Genomic DNA, 16,841 nt, shown 5'->3' with positions numbered 1-16,841 from the left:
AAAAAACTTAGATCTAAAAATAGCTCCAATTCGGGATGCTGATTCTGATACCCGCCCCCCCCGGGCTGGTGTGGTCGCCTGCAATTTTGCGAATTTTAATCGGTTCAGATGTTGGGAGAGCTCCAATAGTGCCCTCCTTTAAAGCTCTGAGACCTGCTTTGCATTTTTTAGATATCGAGCTTCAGGTGTGACAGAATCTGTTGGCATTCCAGGGAAATCTGTGTTTTAATTAATTAATTAATTAATTTGAATAAATAAAAGAGGAAGAAAGTCATCGTGGCGGTTAATTGCTGTCACATGTCAGAATAAAGCCACCAGACAGCCTTGGAAAAGCTGCATTGATAAATGAAACACTGATGACCACTGATCAAGACCACGAGATCTGACGGAAGCTGTTGAAGAAAACATTCTTAGAGCAGATGTTTAAAAACGGCACGTAACATGTTATATTTCTTTGATCCAACATGCTTTGTTTTGAAATCCTGAAATTAATATTTGTGCTTTTTTTTTTTTTTTTTTTACACTTGTGTTAAAATTCTCACAGAGAAGCACATTTAACACGACTTTTCTTAAAATGACACTACAGTGCGGATCCTTAGATTCTTCTTCTTCTTTTTTAATCAACCACCCATTGAAGTAGGGGAAACATCCATTACCTGCAATACCGACTTTCTCCAGTAGAGGGAAGCACCCCTCCGCAGCTTCTCATGCAGCCTGTTACTAAACCCCATTCCTCTCGAATCAGATCAACTCTTGATCATTTCCAGAGTTCAGTAAAACGTTACTGAACACTGAAAATTAAGTGTTTATTCTGATTCTGCATAAGTTGTTTTCATTGTTAATTAACATCCTGATTAGTTTCTACATTCATTCAAGTCCTTTGCTATAAACAAATCAATTTTAGTGAAATTTTGAAATGTTTTTATTGGCCTTAAGTTCAAATCCCCGACAAATTCAGCTTATTTACAGAAGATGGTAAAGCTGGAACACGTTAATTATCGACGGTTCGACTTTTAAAAGTAACCCAAATGTGTATTATTTGTCCAGCCGGCACAAAAATATGTCTCTGTCTGCTTGTCTTCTATGCAGCCCAGAGAATAAAAAGTGCTCCAGGTTGTAAAAGACAGAAATATGATTGAAAAACAAGCCAACTGTGCAGCCAGCAGTCCCTTTATTCTCCCCCCTCCCTTCCTCTTTCTCTCTCACTGTCGTGCCGTCTCATTTACAGCTCTGGCTTCTAGCTGGTGGACTGGATGGAGGAATGCAGAAACATTCCTGGGAATGTGGACAGGATCTTCAATGTGTCTGTGCGCGCTCGCGCGTGTGCGTGTGATCCTTTGGTGTTTGCGCGCTTGTCTGAAAACGTGCTGGCGGTGGAAACTTTAATTCGGCGTGTGTTTTGGCCGCACAGTGGAACATATGAGACTGTTCACTGCGCAGAGCTGGAGCTACACAGAGACATTCTTTCTTTTCCAACCCTGAGGCGCGTAAACACATTCCCACCAGAACACTGGAGTCGGGACCCGGTCACCGCTCTTTCTCATCTTCTATTTCTCCCCCCCCCCCCTTTTGGCCTTTCAACTTGTCAGCCTGTCTCTCCAGGTGCCCTGTCCCTGTTCTGTAAACTATAATCATAATTATCAGAAGGCACAATGCCTTGTTATCCAGGGGAGGGGAGGTGTCTTTGTGTGGTCTATAACACACTAATTAAGCCTGCAATGGAGCTTTAAGAGAGCCACTGCCACCAGGACAGTGAACTGGTCTCGCAGTGCAGCCGACCTAAGCTCTAAAAGCTCCTCAGGCTTTCCTGCCAGCTTGTATGGAGGTCTTTCTCGCAGATGTTAGCCACAGAACGAGAGAAGCTGCCATGGCGCAGAAGACGCAGAAGGGTTTGTGATGTGCACAGTCTGACCTTCTAATGCCTTCGTCATAATGTATTAGGAAATTATTAGTCTTTAGTTTTTGCCAATTTTCCACTCAAACCTTCACATGATATATGGGCATGCTCCGAGTGTTTTTCTTTTTCTTCAGCAGTTCAGTTTTGTGGTGTGGGAAATTCCATTCACAGAATACCAAAAACAAGTTTATGACAACACACATGCACATTTCCACTTGTCGAAAAAGAAAACAGTAAAATAAACACGCGGACCCAAGTCCTTCGGTCTTTACTTTCTTTAAGACTGGCTGCCAAGATCTCCACAGAGAACCAAGGAGATCGAAGCCGTGAACGCCACGCTTCCCGGCACCAACAGACGGTCATGGGACCCGGAGGCCCGAAGCCAGCTGGCCGGAGGAAGCGTCTTTGATGTGTGACGCCCGGAGGGAGACGCCTGCTACAAGCAGACTCTCACACACAGACGGGAGGAAATGTAAAAACATTGTGTCTTTCCACTGCAGTGCGGACTTATTTATAACTGAGCGTACCAGCTAGTAAAAATGTGTTTTGAAATCGCTAACTATGGCTTTTACCACTTAATTTAGAGTATTTTAGGATTCCCCACAAGGCGTTTCAGGAATAATAAGATGACAAGATGACAATACTAATACGGCTTCTGAGCCAAGTAGACTTCCTAAACTTTAAACATTGTATTTTTATTGTGATGGAAAGTGAAAAGCAATAAGTGTACTACTCTGTGCGTTCTGGAGAATTTTCTTAATTATAATTTTTCTAAAATTATCTTTTAATCCCTCTTGTTATGAAGTAGAGACTGACCACGAAGACCTGAGCAGGTTGAGTAACAGGTGGATACAGGAAGTGACCACCTTTACATGATTTACATGACGTAAAATATATTGCACAGGCTCTAGGACCGCGGGAGGAGCTGGATGAAAGACAAAGTCAGCGAAACTCGATCATCTCAAAGTTGAGAACTTGTCTCAAACCTGCTCTGTATGTCACTCTTGTCCCAGCTCTGGTACTCAATGAATGCACCTCTACTCTTCTTCAGGAGATTCATGTGCGATCCATTTATTTCTTGAATCATTCTAGTCGAGTTGCATCACGCTGATGAAATGCAGTGCTCGTCAAGATGAAGCAAAACAAACACATCTGCAATTCAGAACAGCATCGGGCCGCCTTCTGAGCAGTCTCACGCCTCCTGCGCCGTCACTCAGCATGAGGCGGAGGAGCGCCGTCCGGAGGAGGATGCTCTGCCTCTGGCTGCTGCTCATCGGATTCGCCCTGGTTGCGCTGGCGCTCTCGGATCTCTTTAATCGGGACAGCGACCGCAATCTTCACAAACCCGGCCCTCCCCTTCAGCCCCTCCAGCGGATCCCCAGTCCTCTGCATCTAGAGGTCATCGTGGACTCCCACGACCCTGCTTTGGAGCTAGGCGCCGATTTGACTCCTCTGAAATCTCTGCAAGAAGACCAGCTGTTATTCGTCCCATCCATACATGGCACCAAGAGCTCACCACAGAAAAAGCGGAGTTACAAGATGCTCCTTCCCGGAGCAAGTAAAGATACCACCGTACGCGGGCCACCTACGCACGGTGAAATGGGGAAAGCAGTGCGCCTTCATCTGGAGGGTTTGGAGAGGGATATGGAGCTCAGAGCTTTGCAGCAGTACGGTTTCAATGAGGTAGTGAGCGAAAGGATTTCTCTGCATCGCAGGCTGCCAGAGGCGCGCCATCCAAAGTGAGTGAACAAAGCGCACGATTGAAAATATAAACCAAAAGTTATCCCATACTGGAGTGTTAGTGTTAAAAGTTAGTGTAGTTGTTACTGCTTTCACAATTTGTCCCCGTCCCATCAAACAGGTGTTTGGGGGTGGAACACATCGAGTCTCTGCCATCGGCCAGTGTTGTTATCTGTTTTAATGACGAGGCTTGGTCCACTCTCCTACGCACAGTACACAGCGTCCTTGACACTGCACCTAAACAGTATCTGCAGGAGGTCCTGCTGGTGGACGACCTAAGTCAACAGGGTGAACATATCCATCCATCCATCCATCCATCCATCCCTCCATCCATCCATCCATCCATCCATCCATTCAGTGTGCTGACAGCTTGTTCCGCCTTTTCTCTGTGCTCCTCCTAGGCCACCTGAAGACTGGGCTGAGCGAGTACGTGTCTCATCTGGATGGAGTGCGTTTGATTCGCAGCACCAAACGCCTCGGGGTTGGAGGTTGCCGGACATTAGGTGCTGCCAGGGCTGTTGGGGAGGTGGTGGTGTTCATGGACTCCCACTGTGAATGCCAAAAGGGCTGGCTGGAACCGCTGTTGGAGAGAATAGCCCTGGACAGGTACTTTTTTTAATTATTCCAATTAAAAATCAATTTTGATATTTTACGGTGAGAAAGCTCCTGTTAGTATGCTGCATGCTGACAGTATTCCAAATGCAAGTTCTTAAATGGCTGACATGTCAAAATATAAACAGTTACTGTGCCAGATTTTTGTACTTTCTCTAATGAGTTCAGCCTTTGGACAGAAACACTTGTGAGGAGTGAGGAGATGAAGGGTTCAGACTTATCATTCGCCCTTACTCATTAGCAAAGCAGGGCGATGCATGAGGTGTATGTGTGTGTATCGAGCACTGAGCTCCCATGATTTGGCTCTCGTCTAATGTCTCAGGCTGCCTGCAGCGTGGCTCTAATTAGACTAGGTAATTAGGCTGAGGGCTCAGGCTTGGAATCTGCAACCATTCGGCTCTCTCAGCCACATGTTTGACCCCTCTCCCATTTTTTTCTCAATTCCCTTTTTGATCTTTTCATTTCCTTAAAGCATCACACCACACATGGTCATTTGGCATGGATATTTCAAACAGCACACATGGGGAGCCAAAACATTCCCCGACAAAGGACAGTACATGTTTCTGAACTTTCTGTGACACAGCCGGCGTTGGCAATTACAAACACATGCATACTGAAAGGAAAACGCAGTGTCTATTTTACCTAGATGTGCACAGATTAGTAAATGTAAATGTAGTCAAGCAGTTATTAGCTATAACTTGACTAGTAGTGGCATGCTTTACATCCAAAGCAGTCTCACTCACCACACTTAATAAATGCAAATAAAAAGAGCTGCTGAGATCCAGAATGTGGTGTCTTCTTAGGACCAGAGTGGTGTCCCCCATCATGGATGTGATAGACTGGCAGACCTTTCGGTACAATGCCACCCAGTGGCCAATTAGGGGGGTGTTCGACTGGAGACTTGACTTCTTTTGGGAATCAATTCCAGAGTTGCAAGACAAAGAACCAGAGATGGCTGTCCAACCTCTGCAGTAAGTGTACAGCTGTTAAGGGGTGCAAGTTAGATTTAATGAGTTCTTATTTGCGTGATAACAATGCTAAATGAACCATATTAAGAAAGATGGATCAGATATAATTTTACACGGTATGTGTAAGTGCATAACTGACCTTTGCATTTGAAAAATCTAGAAAATATGACAAATTAGAATACAGAAATATAAAAACTGAGGACCATACATGTGGATCTGTTTGTCCTTGTGTTGCAAACCCAGACTTTAACACCCTGAAGTCCATTATGTCACTCTACTCTAGAGATACCAACACATCCGTGCAGTTCTTTTTAAAAAAAAATGATGCTGGTTCTGATTGTGACAGGAGCCCAGCGTTAGGAGGTGGAGTTGTGGCTATCGACCGACATTTCTTCCAGAGCGTGGGAACCTATGACCCTGGGATGGTGCTATGGGGTGCAGAGCAAATTGAGCTGTCAATCCGGGTAAAGGAAAACTCATTTGATGTCAACTTTCCTGCTAAATCCTCCAGTGCACATACACACACCAGACAGAGAGATGACAGACTGCGTTTGCTTTTTATTTTAAGCCATGTAAGGTATTTTAGCGATACTTCGCCTGAGTGATTTGGTTGCCTTCTGTTAGTGCTTTAGGAATGCTGTGCTGTGAGATGATGCCTTTTGCAAATGGAAATTTCAGCTTGGATAGTGGTCTGGGAATGTCCTGGCCCACTGATGAATGTACGAGTGTGAGAGCAAAAATGTTATAAATCAACTTGTCTGCCTGGGATGACCATTAAAATATGAAACAATATGACTAACAAACAGGGAATTAAAAAAAAAGAAACACAGAAAACAATTATAATCTTTATTACTGAAATACTTTAACATTCTTATAGGTGTGGTCATGCGGCGGCTCCATGGAGGTGGTACCTTGCTCCCGCGTGGGCCACCTCATTCGCCACCACCTGCCGTATCGCTTCCCAGATCAGGACTTGCTTCAGAGGAACAAGATCCGGATTGCTGAAACCTGGATGGACACGTACAAGAAAATCTACTACAGAAGGGACACACTTGCTCATTTCATCAGACAGGTGTTTGTGTGTATGTGTGTGTGCGTGTGTGAGTCAACACATCTGGTCAAGAGATTGTCTGGTGAGTGTGCACCACAGACAGAAAAATGAAACTTTCTTTCTTTGTCCAGTCCGAAAGCCCGAACATCACGGAGCGTCTGCGGCTGAAGAGGAGTCTGGGCTGTAGGAACTTTCACTGGTTCCTAACTACAGTCTACCCACAGCTTTATATCCCCCAGGACAGAACTGCACTGTCAGGAGAGGTATCACAAGCTCTCACATGCTCATACATGCACACGAATATATGAACAAGTTGTGTATGGATGGACTGTGAGGCATCATGTCTGTATCTGCTTGCAGCTGTACAGTGTTGGTACTGGCAGATGTGCAGACTATCCCCAAGGTCGGGGACTGCAGAGTGGGGCTATGGATGTGGCGCCATGCACTGGGACAGGTAGCCAGGTAACCATGATTACAGATTACTTGATGATAACAACAGATAAGTGAGACATCAGTGAAGCTGATCTCTTGCTGTTGTAGCACTGTGATCTAAACTCTGAGGGTGAAGTGCGATGGGGTCCCACGGGGACTTTGTGTTTGGATACTGAGGGAGAGAGGGCGGTCCTCTCTCCTTGCACCAGCCACCGACCGACCCCCGGCAGACTCCAGTGGAAATTCATAAAGGCAAGATGAAGAATTGAGTGACAGACAGTTTTTTATGACTACCCGGGGCATTTAGCTGACTCTCTGCATATGTTTTCCACTTTTCCACAGCTGAGTGGCCAGCTCGTTCACCAACTGTCTCAGTTATGTCTGGAGGCTGTAAAAGAGGAAGGCGACAACAAGCGCATCACAGGAGGTCTCTTCCTGCGCCAGTGCACCCACCACCCCAGACAACAGTGGCACTTTGAACAACTAGTGGCTCCCAAAGGTGCCTGATAGAGGGACTAGCATTAACAAGATATAAATCCCAGGCAAATCTATCATCATATCACATATTTGTAGTGTCATACATATTACACACACACACACACACACACACACACACACACACACACACACACACACACACACACACACACGTGTATTTTGCAACTTTTTGCTCCTGTTTTAAGGTTTGCAATTATCATTACCTGTATTAACTAATGAAAATGTCAGTTTCAGTACCTGTTGTCTTTATGAATATTTCATCATATACATTATTATAAAAACTGTATATTAAATTATTTTTTGCGTCAGTAAATGGTTCCATGAATTTGTGATCTGGTTGTGTACATTTCTAAAATATTTTAACAGCAGACAAAACGCCACTACAGCTCTGAATTCAGGACAGGGTCTCGACAGTTTTGCCATTATGCCGGCCTTCACGTACACCGAATCTAAGCTAAAACTACAAAGAGTTTATTTTCTCATATCAGGAAGAGCAGAGGTGTTATGATAACATTAAAATGGCTGCATCTTGTTGAAGTGTCCAAACTGCTGAAAGAGTGTGCGCAGCATGCACAGTGTCTGGATATTATATATCAACAGTCAACAGCAGAGGGAGCCATAAGCCTTCAAAATCATTTGTAAAAGCCAAACTCCTTATTTTGTTAAACACAAATAGCACCCCCCCCCTTCATGCTAGTCATTTATTATAATATATATAACATGTTCTTTTATGCATTTCTGTCATTAGGGCTAACCTAATGGATGTGACAGTGATGTCCATCCGTCTGAGAGAAGTGGATTTGCTCTACAATAGGCAAATTTGGTTTTGTTTCCAGGTATTAACTCACAGTCTAATAAACCAGAGTGAAGATTTTATTTAGGCCATGGAGCTTAAGAATAGGATGGACTCTAAACCGGTTCTCAGTGTCTCTCTCTTGGCCTCAAGGCAATGACTTCTAATAACCCCCGATACTCAGCCTCAGAATAATGCTCTTCTTAACCCATGGTCCACTTAGCCCAGTGAACTTCACAGCACCTACTGAGTAAGAAAATAAATAAAATCATATGGTAACCTCTTAGTATGTCTTCTTTAGTTATGCACCTACTGAGCTGTTGCAAAGGAAATGCAACATATTTCTGCTGCAGTGGGTTTTCGGAGATGGGCTAGGGCTATAGTGTGGAAGCTGTTTGCTTCTCTACAGCTGCTGTTGATCCGAAATGGTCAAACATGCATGGCTGTATTTACTTCCCATAAAAAAAATACAAAAAAAATAATAATATGTGTGCTTTCTATCGCTGTTGTGCTTACACTTTAGCATACATCTATATTTTTTTGTATTTTAAAATGATCATTATCCGTCTATCGATCTAGCCAATAATATTTTTTAAATGTTATTATTTAATTGTTTTGTTTTTGTGAAGCAGTGGTTAGCCCAGTCCACTCGCTGCAAGAAGGTCCTGGGTTCGAGTCCAGTCTGGTCTTTTCTGTGTGGACTCTGCATGGGTTCCTCCAGGTCCTCTCCCGAAGACAAACATGGGGTCAGGTTAACTGGTGATGGTTTGAATTTGAACATGAATGGCTGTCTGTCTCTGTGTGATAGATTGGTGACCTGCCCAGGGTGTTCTCCCAGGGAACAATCACGTATCAACAATCAAGTGTCAGTACCCACTTCTTTTTTGATACAGAGTACTGATACTTGGTACTTTGAATTTCACTTCAGTTACTTGATAAAGTCTAATTTACCAGCTGGGCTAACTCTTGTGATGACCTCTCCACAGACACAGCAACTGCATGCATTCACAATCAGAAAGCGTTTGACCTACATGAGAGCAGCACCAGGTAAAAAGCCTTTGCTGTCCAAACACAACATTAGAGCAAAGCTACAGTTTGCCATTGAATGGAAAGGCAATGACAGAGTCATAGTAAACATGCTTTGTGCACACCAAAGGGGACACAGTATTATAAGTGAATTACATGCAAGAAAACCCCTCCACCATTCTTTAACTAAATTATCATGAAATGGACGAGACGTAAGACTTTCAGCAAGCCAATGTTTTGCTTCCATTAACTACACTAACTACTGATGCCAAGGGTATACTTACTTTCTCTGCTTGCTCTTAGTGTGTGTCTCCTTTTTTTGTTAATAAATGACTGAAAAAGCTAGTTTTCCTTATGGCTTTGTAGTGATGTAATCAGTAAGGAGGAGATCTTTACTGGTCTAAAAATAGCTTAATAAAAGAAGAAGAAAAGAATGAGTTGTACTTACCTTTCCACATGATAAATAAATATTGTTAACCCTGTTGAGGTCTATGAGAAGTGTCCCTAATAACAGTCTTCTTTCAGTTAGAAAGTGTTTTTATCCAATGATTTCAAAGACCTTCCATAAGAGAAGCACACACAGTAACCACAGACTGCCACACATGTAGGACGTGCTGGTGGGGGACTGGGTGATCCTGGTGTTGACTTTATTACTGGGCAAGCATGATGAATGGTTCATCATAGCTCTAATCCATTTCCACTGCAGCATAAGATGTGAAAAAAAATCCTAGCATTATATTGTTGTATTATTACTATTATAAGTTGTTTGTGCAATAAAATTTTACACAATAAAATTGAAATTCTCCTTCTCCGGAGGACTCTTCTTATCCTCCTCTGATGCTGTATGTGACCTTTTCCCTCCCCTCTGTCTTCCTTACACAGCGTCTTCCATCTCTTCTACACGCTGAGGTGAGTGTGATGGATACAGTAGACTCCCACATCAAACGCTGATTGCTGCTGGGCATGTCACAATCTCAGCAGCCTCTTTGTTTCTGCTATGTTTTTTTTTTTAAGCACACACACACACACACAGATACACACATAGCAGCGAACCTGCGTGACTCAGATGGATCTCAGCTGCTGCAATGGAGGAAGCTGTGGTCTCTTTATGAAGATCTATGGGGCTATTTCACCCAGGACCAGGGTGGCTCTACTGTACTGTGCAACACTCAAAGAGCCTTGGGTCTTCTTTACAGAGACACTGTTGTTTCCAGTGATTCGTAATGCGCAATTAGGTTGATGTGGATGGGCCTCAGGAGCGGGGCTGACACAAAGCAAAGATTAAGTGCATTAAAATGTGACAAAAACTGGGCTTGTGACACCAATTAAGGTCAAAGACAAAAACAGCTTTTGAATGTATCATTTAGAAAGTTTGCGTGAGACACAAACACTTTTTACTCACACCCTGTAGATTCAGTTTCACAGCAATACCTATATAATTGTACCATTCTAAATCCTGGAAACTGCTGGTTCTTAAAACACTTTCAAAAATGATCCTAATTAGAAGAAAAACAATTGTTGTAGTCTTCCTTATTCGCCCTACATTGTTTAAAGTGCACAAGTCCAGTTTTCCACACAGACAACTGTTATGGAACCTCCCCTCCATGTGCATACTTGCAAAGCTGGAATGATGGAAGAAAGCGGGCATTAGTGACAAAAGATGTGTTTATTAAGTTGGACACAACATAAAAGGTGGAGGTTTGTTGCAAAGCGGCTTGCAGTGTTTTCTTACCATAGGCAGACTAAAACAGCTGAAAATAGCATGCCCTATATGAGAGTATCCCAGTTGCATCAGCTGAGCCATCAGCTAATCTGCTGACGGTGGCTGAGGTACACAGAACTAGCACTGCACTCAATTTTATCTCATCTGAAGATGCATTTTTGGTCATCTGGTGAATACAGGTCAAAAATTCATTCTCTTTTAGTTCTGCCTCTGGTCTGTACTCCTGAGAGAAAAACCTCAACTGACTGCTGCAAGAAACAGCTTTCACATTGTTTCCACATTGTCATTTAATACACAGTTTTTCTAGTAAAAAAAATAGTGTATTAGTCATATTAAAGCCCAGAGCTGTCATCCAAGCAAAAGCGTTACTCCAAATAAAGAAGGAAAAAATGTGTGATAAATGGTTGAACTCAAAATCCTGCTCCTCACATACAAGGTCTTAAATAATCAGGCCCCATCTTATCTTAATGACCTTGTAGTACCATATCACCCCATTAGAGCACTTCGCTCTCGCTCTGCAGGCTTACTTGTTGTTCCTAGAGTATTTAAAAGTAGAATGGGAGGGAGAGCCTTCAGTTTTCAGGCCCCTCTTCTGTGGAACCAGCTTCCAGTTTGGATTCGGGAGACAGACACTATCTCTACTTTCAAGATTAGGCTTAAAACTTTCCTTTTGCTAAAGCATATAGTTAGGGCTGGACCAGGTGACCCTGAATCCTCCCTTAGTTATGCTGCAATAGACGTGAGGCTGCCGGGGATTCCCATGATGCATTGAGTTTTTCCTTCCAGTCACCTTTCTCACTCACTATGTGTTAATAGACCTCTCTGCATCGAATCATATCTGTTATTAATCTCTGTCTCTCTTCCACAGCATGTCTTTATCCTGTTTTTCTTCTTTCACCCCAACCGGTCGCAGCAGATGGCCGCCCCTCTCTGAGCCTGGTTCTGCGGAGGTTTCTTCCTGTTAAAGGGAGTTTTTCCTTCCCACTGTCGCCAAAGTGCTTGCTCATAGGGGTCATATGATTGTTGGGTTTTCTCTGTATTTATTATTGTGCTATCTACTGTACAATATAAAGCGCCTTGAGGCGACTTTTGTTGTGATTTGGCGCTATATAAATAAAATTGAATTGAATTGAATTGAATTACACAGGGGTGGAGGATTTTGAGAAAAGTGATAATTCACTGATTTGAAAAACAGGCTCCTAAACAACAGAAGACCTGCTTTAAAATCTGATTCGACGCCACAGTAGACAAATTATGGAACTGTCTATCTATACATACATTCTAACCACCACACCAGTGTGCTATATATCTTAGCACTGTTGCCTCAAGAAGGTAATGGGTTCAAATCCACTGCCTGGCCTTTCTGTGTCGAGTTTGCATGCTCCCCTGTGTATGTGTGGGTCCTTTCTTCCTCCCACCACAGTCCTGAAAAATGCAGTTAGTGGGGTTAAGTTAACTGGTGATGCTAAATTGCTCAAAAGTGTGAATGTTTGTGAGATAGATAGATAGATAGATAGATAGATAGATAGATAGATAGATAGATAGATAGATCTATACACAGGGGTGGAGGATTTTTTTTTTTTTTAATGTTACACATATATATATATATATATATATATATATATATATATATATATATATATATATATATATATATATATATATATATATATATATATATATATATATATATATATATATGATGTGATATGCCAAAATTACTTCAAATACCAGCCCTGAAAAACACCTAATAATAGGTATAGTTACTTTAAGGTGACAAACAAATGCCCAGAAAACTAATTAGGACTCAGAGCTAAGAAACCCATGCTGAGACAAGAGCCTTATTATTTATCCTACCAGTTTAATGTTTCAGCTGGCATCTCAGGCTATGAAATAGTCTCAGCTTGGATGGCTAAAAAAGGAAAACCGCAGGTATCTTTTTTTTTTTTTTTTAAATGTTAATTTTGGCTAGTTATCCTTAACAAAAAACACAACCACACAAAAGAATCTAAAGGCACTCCACATATGGCTGTCTGACAGTTTTAAAGTGCTTCAAAGGATAAAATGCTCCTAGGCATTACATTTACCGACAGACTAAAGCTTTCTTCGTTCTCACTTAAATGTCTAAACATTTTTGACCAGACTTTTCAACAAGGACCCTTTCGCCGCACGAGGGAAGACCACAATTTACTAAGAGCTCTTCATGCTGATGATCCTTCTATCTTACATTTAAAAATGCCAGACTACTGCTGGACAGGTGAGGGGCAAAAGAGGTAATTTAGCAGCCATCTCCTCTCCTCCACTGATGGGCCCAGAAGCAACCATTAATCTCTACATCTCACATGCTCATTGTTCCGCTGCTACCCCGACCACCACTTATACTGTAGCACCCAGAGGAGCAGCTCAGACTCATTTATCAAACACAAAGATGAAACTGCCCCTCCCCGCTTTACCCAAATCCAAATATAAGTATTTGGTTGTGCAACAGCAGCCACCATCTCAGAGTGGAACAGATAAATGTAAAGCTCTTGTACAGAGAGCCTCTCCATTTACATGTGTATGTGTGCTCTTATAGAGGCCCAAGCAACAAAAAGGCAGCACCACACACAAACACACACACGCACAAGTCAAAGAATGACACACAACAATGCGATACAAACATAATGTGTTCTTCATTTGGCAGCCTAGCTTTTTTTTTTTTTTCAGATAAAGCTCTGTAAGGCTTGAATGAAAAGACCAAACCATAACCATCTGGCACATTTATACATATCTCCATTATGACTGCTGAGACGAAAGGGGAGAAATGTACTTTTCTTTTTTTTCCTGTTACCTGTTTTTCATTAGTTCTCACCTCCCGCACAGTGATGGGGTGTTTGAGTGCTGAAATCTGGGGTGAGGGACAAGTGAAGTGGCTCTTTTAACTGGGATAAAGTGCTCATTTGAATGGAAGAGTGAATGTGTGCGTGCACACCCACGCTGTATTTCTGTGTGTGTTTTCCGATGAAAAGGGTGGGCAGGGATGAATAGTTGCTGTATTTGGGTCAGGGCCATCATCAAACAATGTGAATCGAGTGGATAGAAAACACACACTCGCACTCACACACGCACATATACACACACACAGCAATAGAGAGGATATTAAACACAAAGTTCATTGTATAGTAAGTTTAAAAATGAAGAACCAGGTATTAAATCAGTGCACGTAGAACCTCTTTTAACTCCTTTTTTAAAGCATTTCTTTAGAGCCATTTCCTATTCCATCCATCCCTCTAAATAAAACCCAACTTTCATTGAAAATTGTAAGTAAAAGGAGAAAGACGAAAGGAAGGATGCAAAGCAGGAAGCCAGATGGGCCTCAGTTTGCTAATGACAGATAAAGTGGAAAAACGGTGAATAAAAGATGAGTTTTCCTAGCAGGTGGATAAAACGATGCATAAATAGTCAGAGGATTGTCTGCACACCATTAAATATGGATGGGTCTCCAAGACCCTGGGCTAAATGACAGCATTCCCACAGATGTGCCGGAGGTGCTGCTAAGTACACAAGTAATCGTTCACAGTGCAAACACACCACCGCTTACCGGCTTGTCTGGTACGGGAAAAACATGACATTTTCTGGTGGGGAGGGGAGCGTTTTGACCCAACATCTTTGTTTTGATTCTAAAAATGCTTCGCCCATCAACACACATCTCAACATGATGGCTCTGGTGTCTCCATCATCTCCACTGAGTGTGTTTCTGATTCAGATAGATCCAGTATTCCCCGGAAAAAACACTTCCTAAGATATACAAAACCAAGCAAACACACTGGAGCGGCACCTCACCAGGTAAGAGCAGTTGGATCTTTGAACAGGTGTGTCAGCGTGATCCCCGGCACGCATACTTGCTCAGTTTTCACCCCCAGCCTACGTCACTGGTGGGACCCAGTGGTTTCACTTCAGATGAAGCGTTACACAGCTAACAAAGGGCGAACACACGAGTACAAAAAGAAAAGGTACATTAGTATTACAAACAAATCAAAGTACCTCGTGTTGCATAACAGAAATCCTGTCTCTAAGTCCAGGAACAAAACATATTAGCTGCAGATCAAATAAAGCAGAAAATAATAAGATTATCTCAAATACATGATCATAAAAAGGTGTCAAATGATTCGCAAAGTCCTAATATTTTTCATTGTGGGCCATACAACAAAACATATTTTAGTAGTTTTGATGCAACCTTGTTGTTGTTGGTTTTTTTTGCTGTTCTTGCTTTTTTTTTGTTTCAATCACGTTCCTTAGGGAATGAATCCTATTCATTTTGGAGATTCTGTGAACTTCTTTGTTGTCCTGCCATGAGGTTGACATTTGACAACAAAATGCCTCAAAAGCTTTTTGATAAAATGTAATGAAAGTTGGTATTTATTATTATCTCCTGGGTTGTTTGAGTTCAATAAACCTGCACACTTCTGTCTTTATTGGAGCTAAGGAGCTAAGCTCAGGCACTCATGGCAGATCAGCTGATCTCCTTCCACACATCTGATGAATTTAAATAATCTGCAAGCTAAGTCCCACCTTCTCCACTTTCTGCTATATCTGACTTGATATGGATCATTTTGTAACTGATGTCTGCTCAGTAGTGTATTGGGATTATGCTGCTGTCCTTTCCTCTCTCCTTTATGCACTTAGAAGGACGAGAAGGCCCCAGAACAAAGTCATGCCGTCAGATACAAATTACTGCAGATGGACGTAAATATCCCCCTGTGATGATTCACATCATCACAGTTGTACTTGGACAAGGCTAAGCACCAACATTTCAGTACTGTCATGTGTTGTTCATGTCAATATTTGGTACATTTTCAACACAGTCTGAACTCTATTGGGAAGCCGTCTCTTAATTTCTTTAAGTAGTCTTCAGGAATAGTTCTCCGGGCTTCTTGAAGGACATCCAAAGCCCTTATTTGGATGTTGGAAGCCTTTTGTTGCGTTCTCTGTCGAGATGATCCCACACTGCTTCAGTAATGTTGAGGTCGGGGCTCTGAGGACGCCAGTCGGTGCATTTTTCTATCCAGCCTTGCTTTTGCTCCATTGGCAGCATGTTTGGGATCATTGTCATGCTCAAAAAAATAAGCCACTGGCAATCATATGCTTTCCAGATGGTTTTGCATGGTGGATAACAAAAGAAAACCAAAATCTATCAGTCAATTTTGACAAGCTGAAATGCGTGAAAGAGCTTCCACTGTGTTTTACAGATGGCTGTAGACACTCACTGTTGGACACCCCTCCTGACCTTCTAGATACATATTAGTGACAATTTGAACCAAAAATTTCAAATATGGATCATCACTCCATAAGACCTGTTGCCACTGATTTTCAGTCCAGGTTAGTAGCATTTCTCCCTGTTTTCCTTCCTTATGAATGACTTCTTCACAGCCACTCTTCCACTAAGAGATGCTTTCCTCATGTCCTAATGCCCTATTTCTGGCACTTTTTCTTTTGTCATCCACTTATCCAAATACTGCATACCATGATGATGTTTTCACTAATAGTTCTTAGTGAATCATCTTGTTGGTGCAAAAATACTGTTTCATTCCTGTCAAACTATTTTTCCTCATCATTTTTTACAGATTCAACTAAAAAATGTAAGCAAATCATGATAACAAAATTCCTGAAGATACAAGTATGGCTCCTTGGAAGGAAAATAGAAATGAGGAGTGGCTCAACACTTTCGCACAGGAAATTGTAGCTCCTTGGATGTTGTGCCCTTGAATAACCTCTTTTCAGTTCTTGAATATTCTACTAAACAAAAACAACAACAAAAAACATAGTAGGTAACAGTCATAATTGCTGTTTATTAGCATAACATTTTTTTGTATCTAATAAATATCAAAATGTTAGGGATAAAAGTTTGATTACAGTACATTCCATTTGCAGAGAAGCAAAGTCAAACCTACATGAATCCAAAAGAGAACAGTAGATCTGTCGGGATGAGAGTTATGACCTTTTCCTGGTTTAGGATTGCATCAGCTGATACCAGCAAACAGCACTGCCATAACTTTTTTATATACAGTAGCATCATTTACTGCCATCCCACACTCGTGCAATTTCTGAGGTAAAAAAATACA

At 42.0% G+C, this 16,841-nt stretch overlaps 1 protein-coding gene across 1 annotated transcript; it reads left to right on the top strand.

Annotated features, from left to right (window-relative positions):
• The first annotated feature begins 3,204 nt into the window (after positions 1-3,204).
• On the top strand, positions 3,205-7,489 carry LOC116332962 (polypeptide N-acetylgalactosaminyltransferase 15). Its single transcript, XM_039605299.1, has 10 exons — positions 3,205-3,636; positions 3,759-3,925; positions 4,039-4,243; positions 5,053-5,220; positions 5,564-5,681; positions 6,095-6,289; positions 6,400-6,531; positions 6,629-6,730; positions 6,809-6,952; positions 7,043-7,489. The coding sequence occupies exons 1-10, from the start codon at positions 3,437-3,439 to the stop codon at positions 7,205-7,207; spliced, it is 1,596 nt and encodes a 531-aa protein (XP_039461233.1). The 5' UTR covers positions 3,205-3,436; the 3' UTR covers positions 7,208-7,489.
• Positions 7,490-16,841: the final 9,352 nt, after the last annotated feature.

The sequence above is a fragment of the Oreochromis aureus genome, linkage group 22 (assembly GCF_013358895.1).
Source record: "Oreochromis aureus strain Israel breed Guangdong linkage group 22, ZZ_aureus, whole genome shotgun sequence".
In the NCBI taxonomy this organism is placed as follows: domain Eukaryota; kingdom Metazoa; phylum Chordata; class Actinopteri; order Cichliformes; family Cichlidae; genus Oreochromis; species Oreochromis aureus.
Note: the sequence above shows the minus strand (reverse complement) of the source record. Positions and strands in the feature narration are given on the sequence as shown.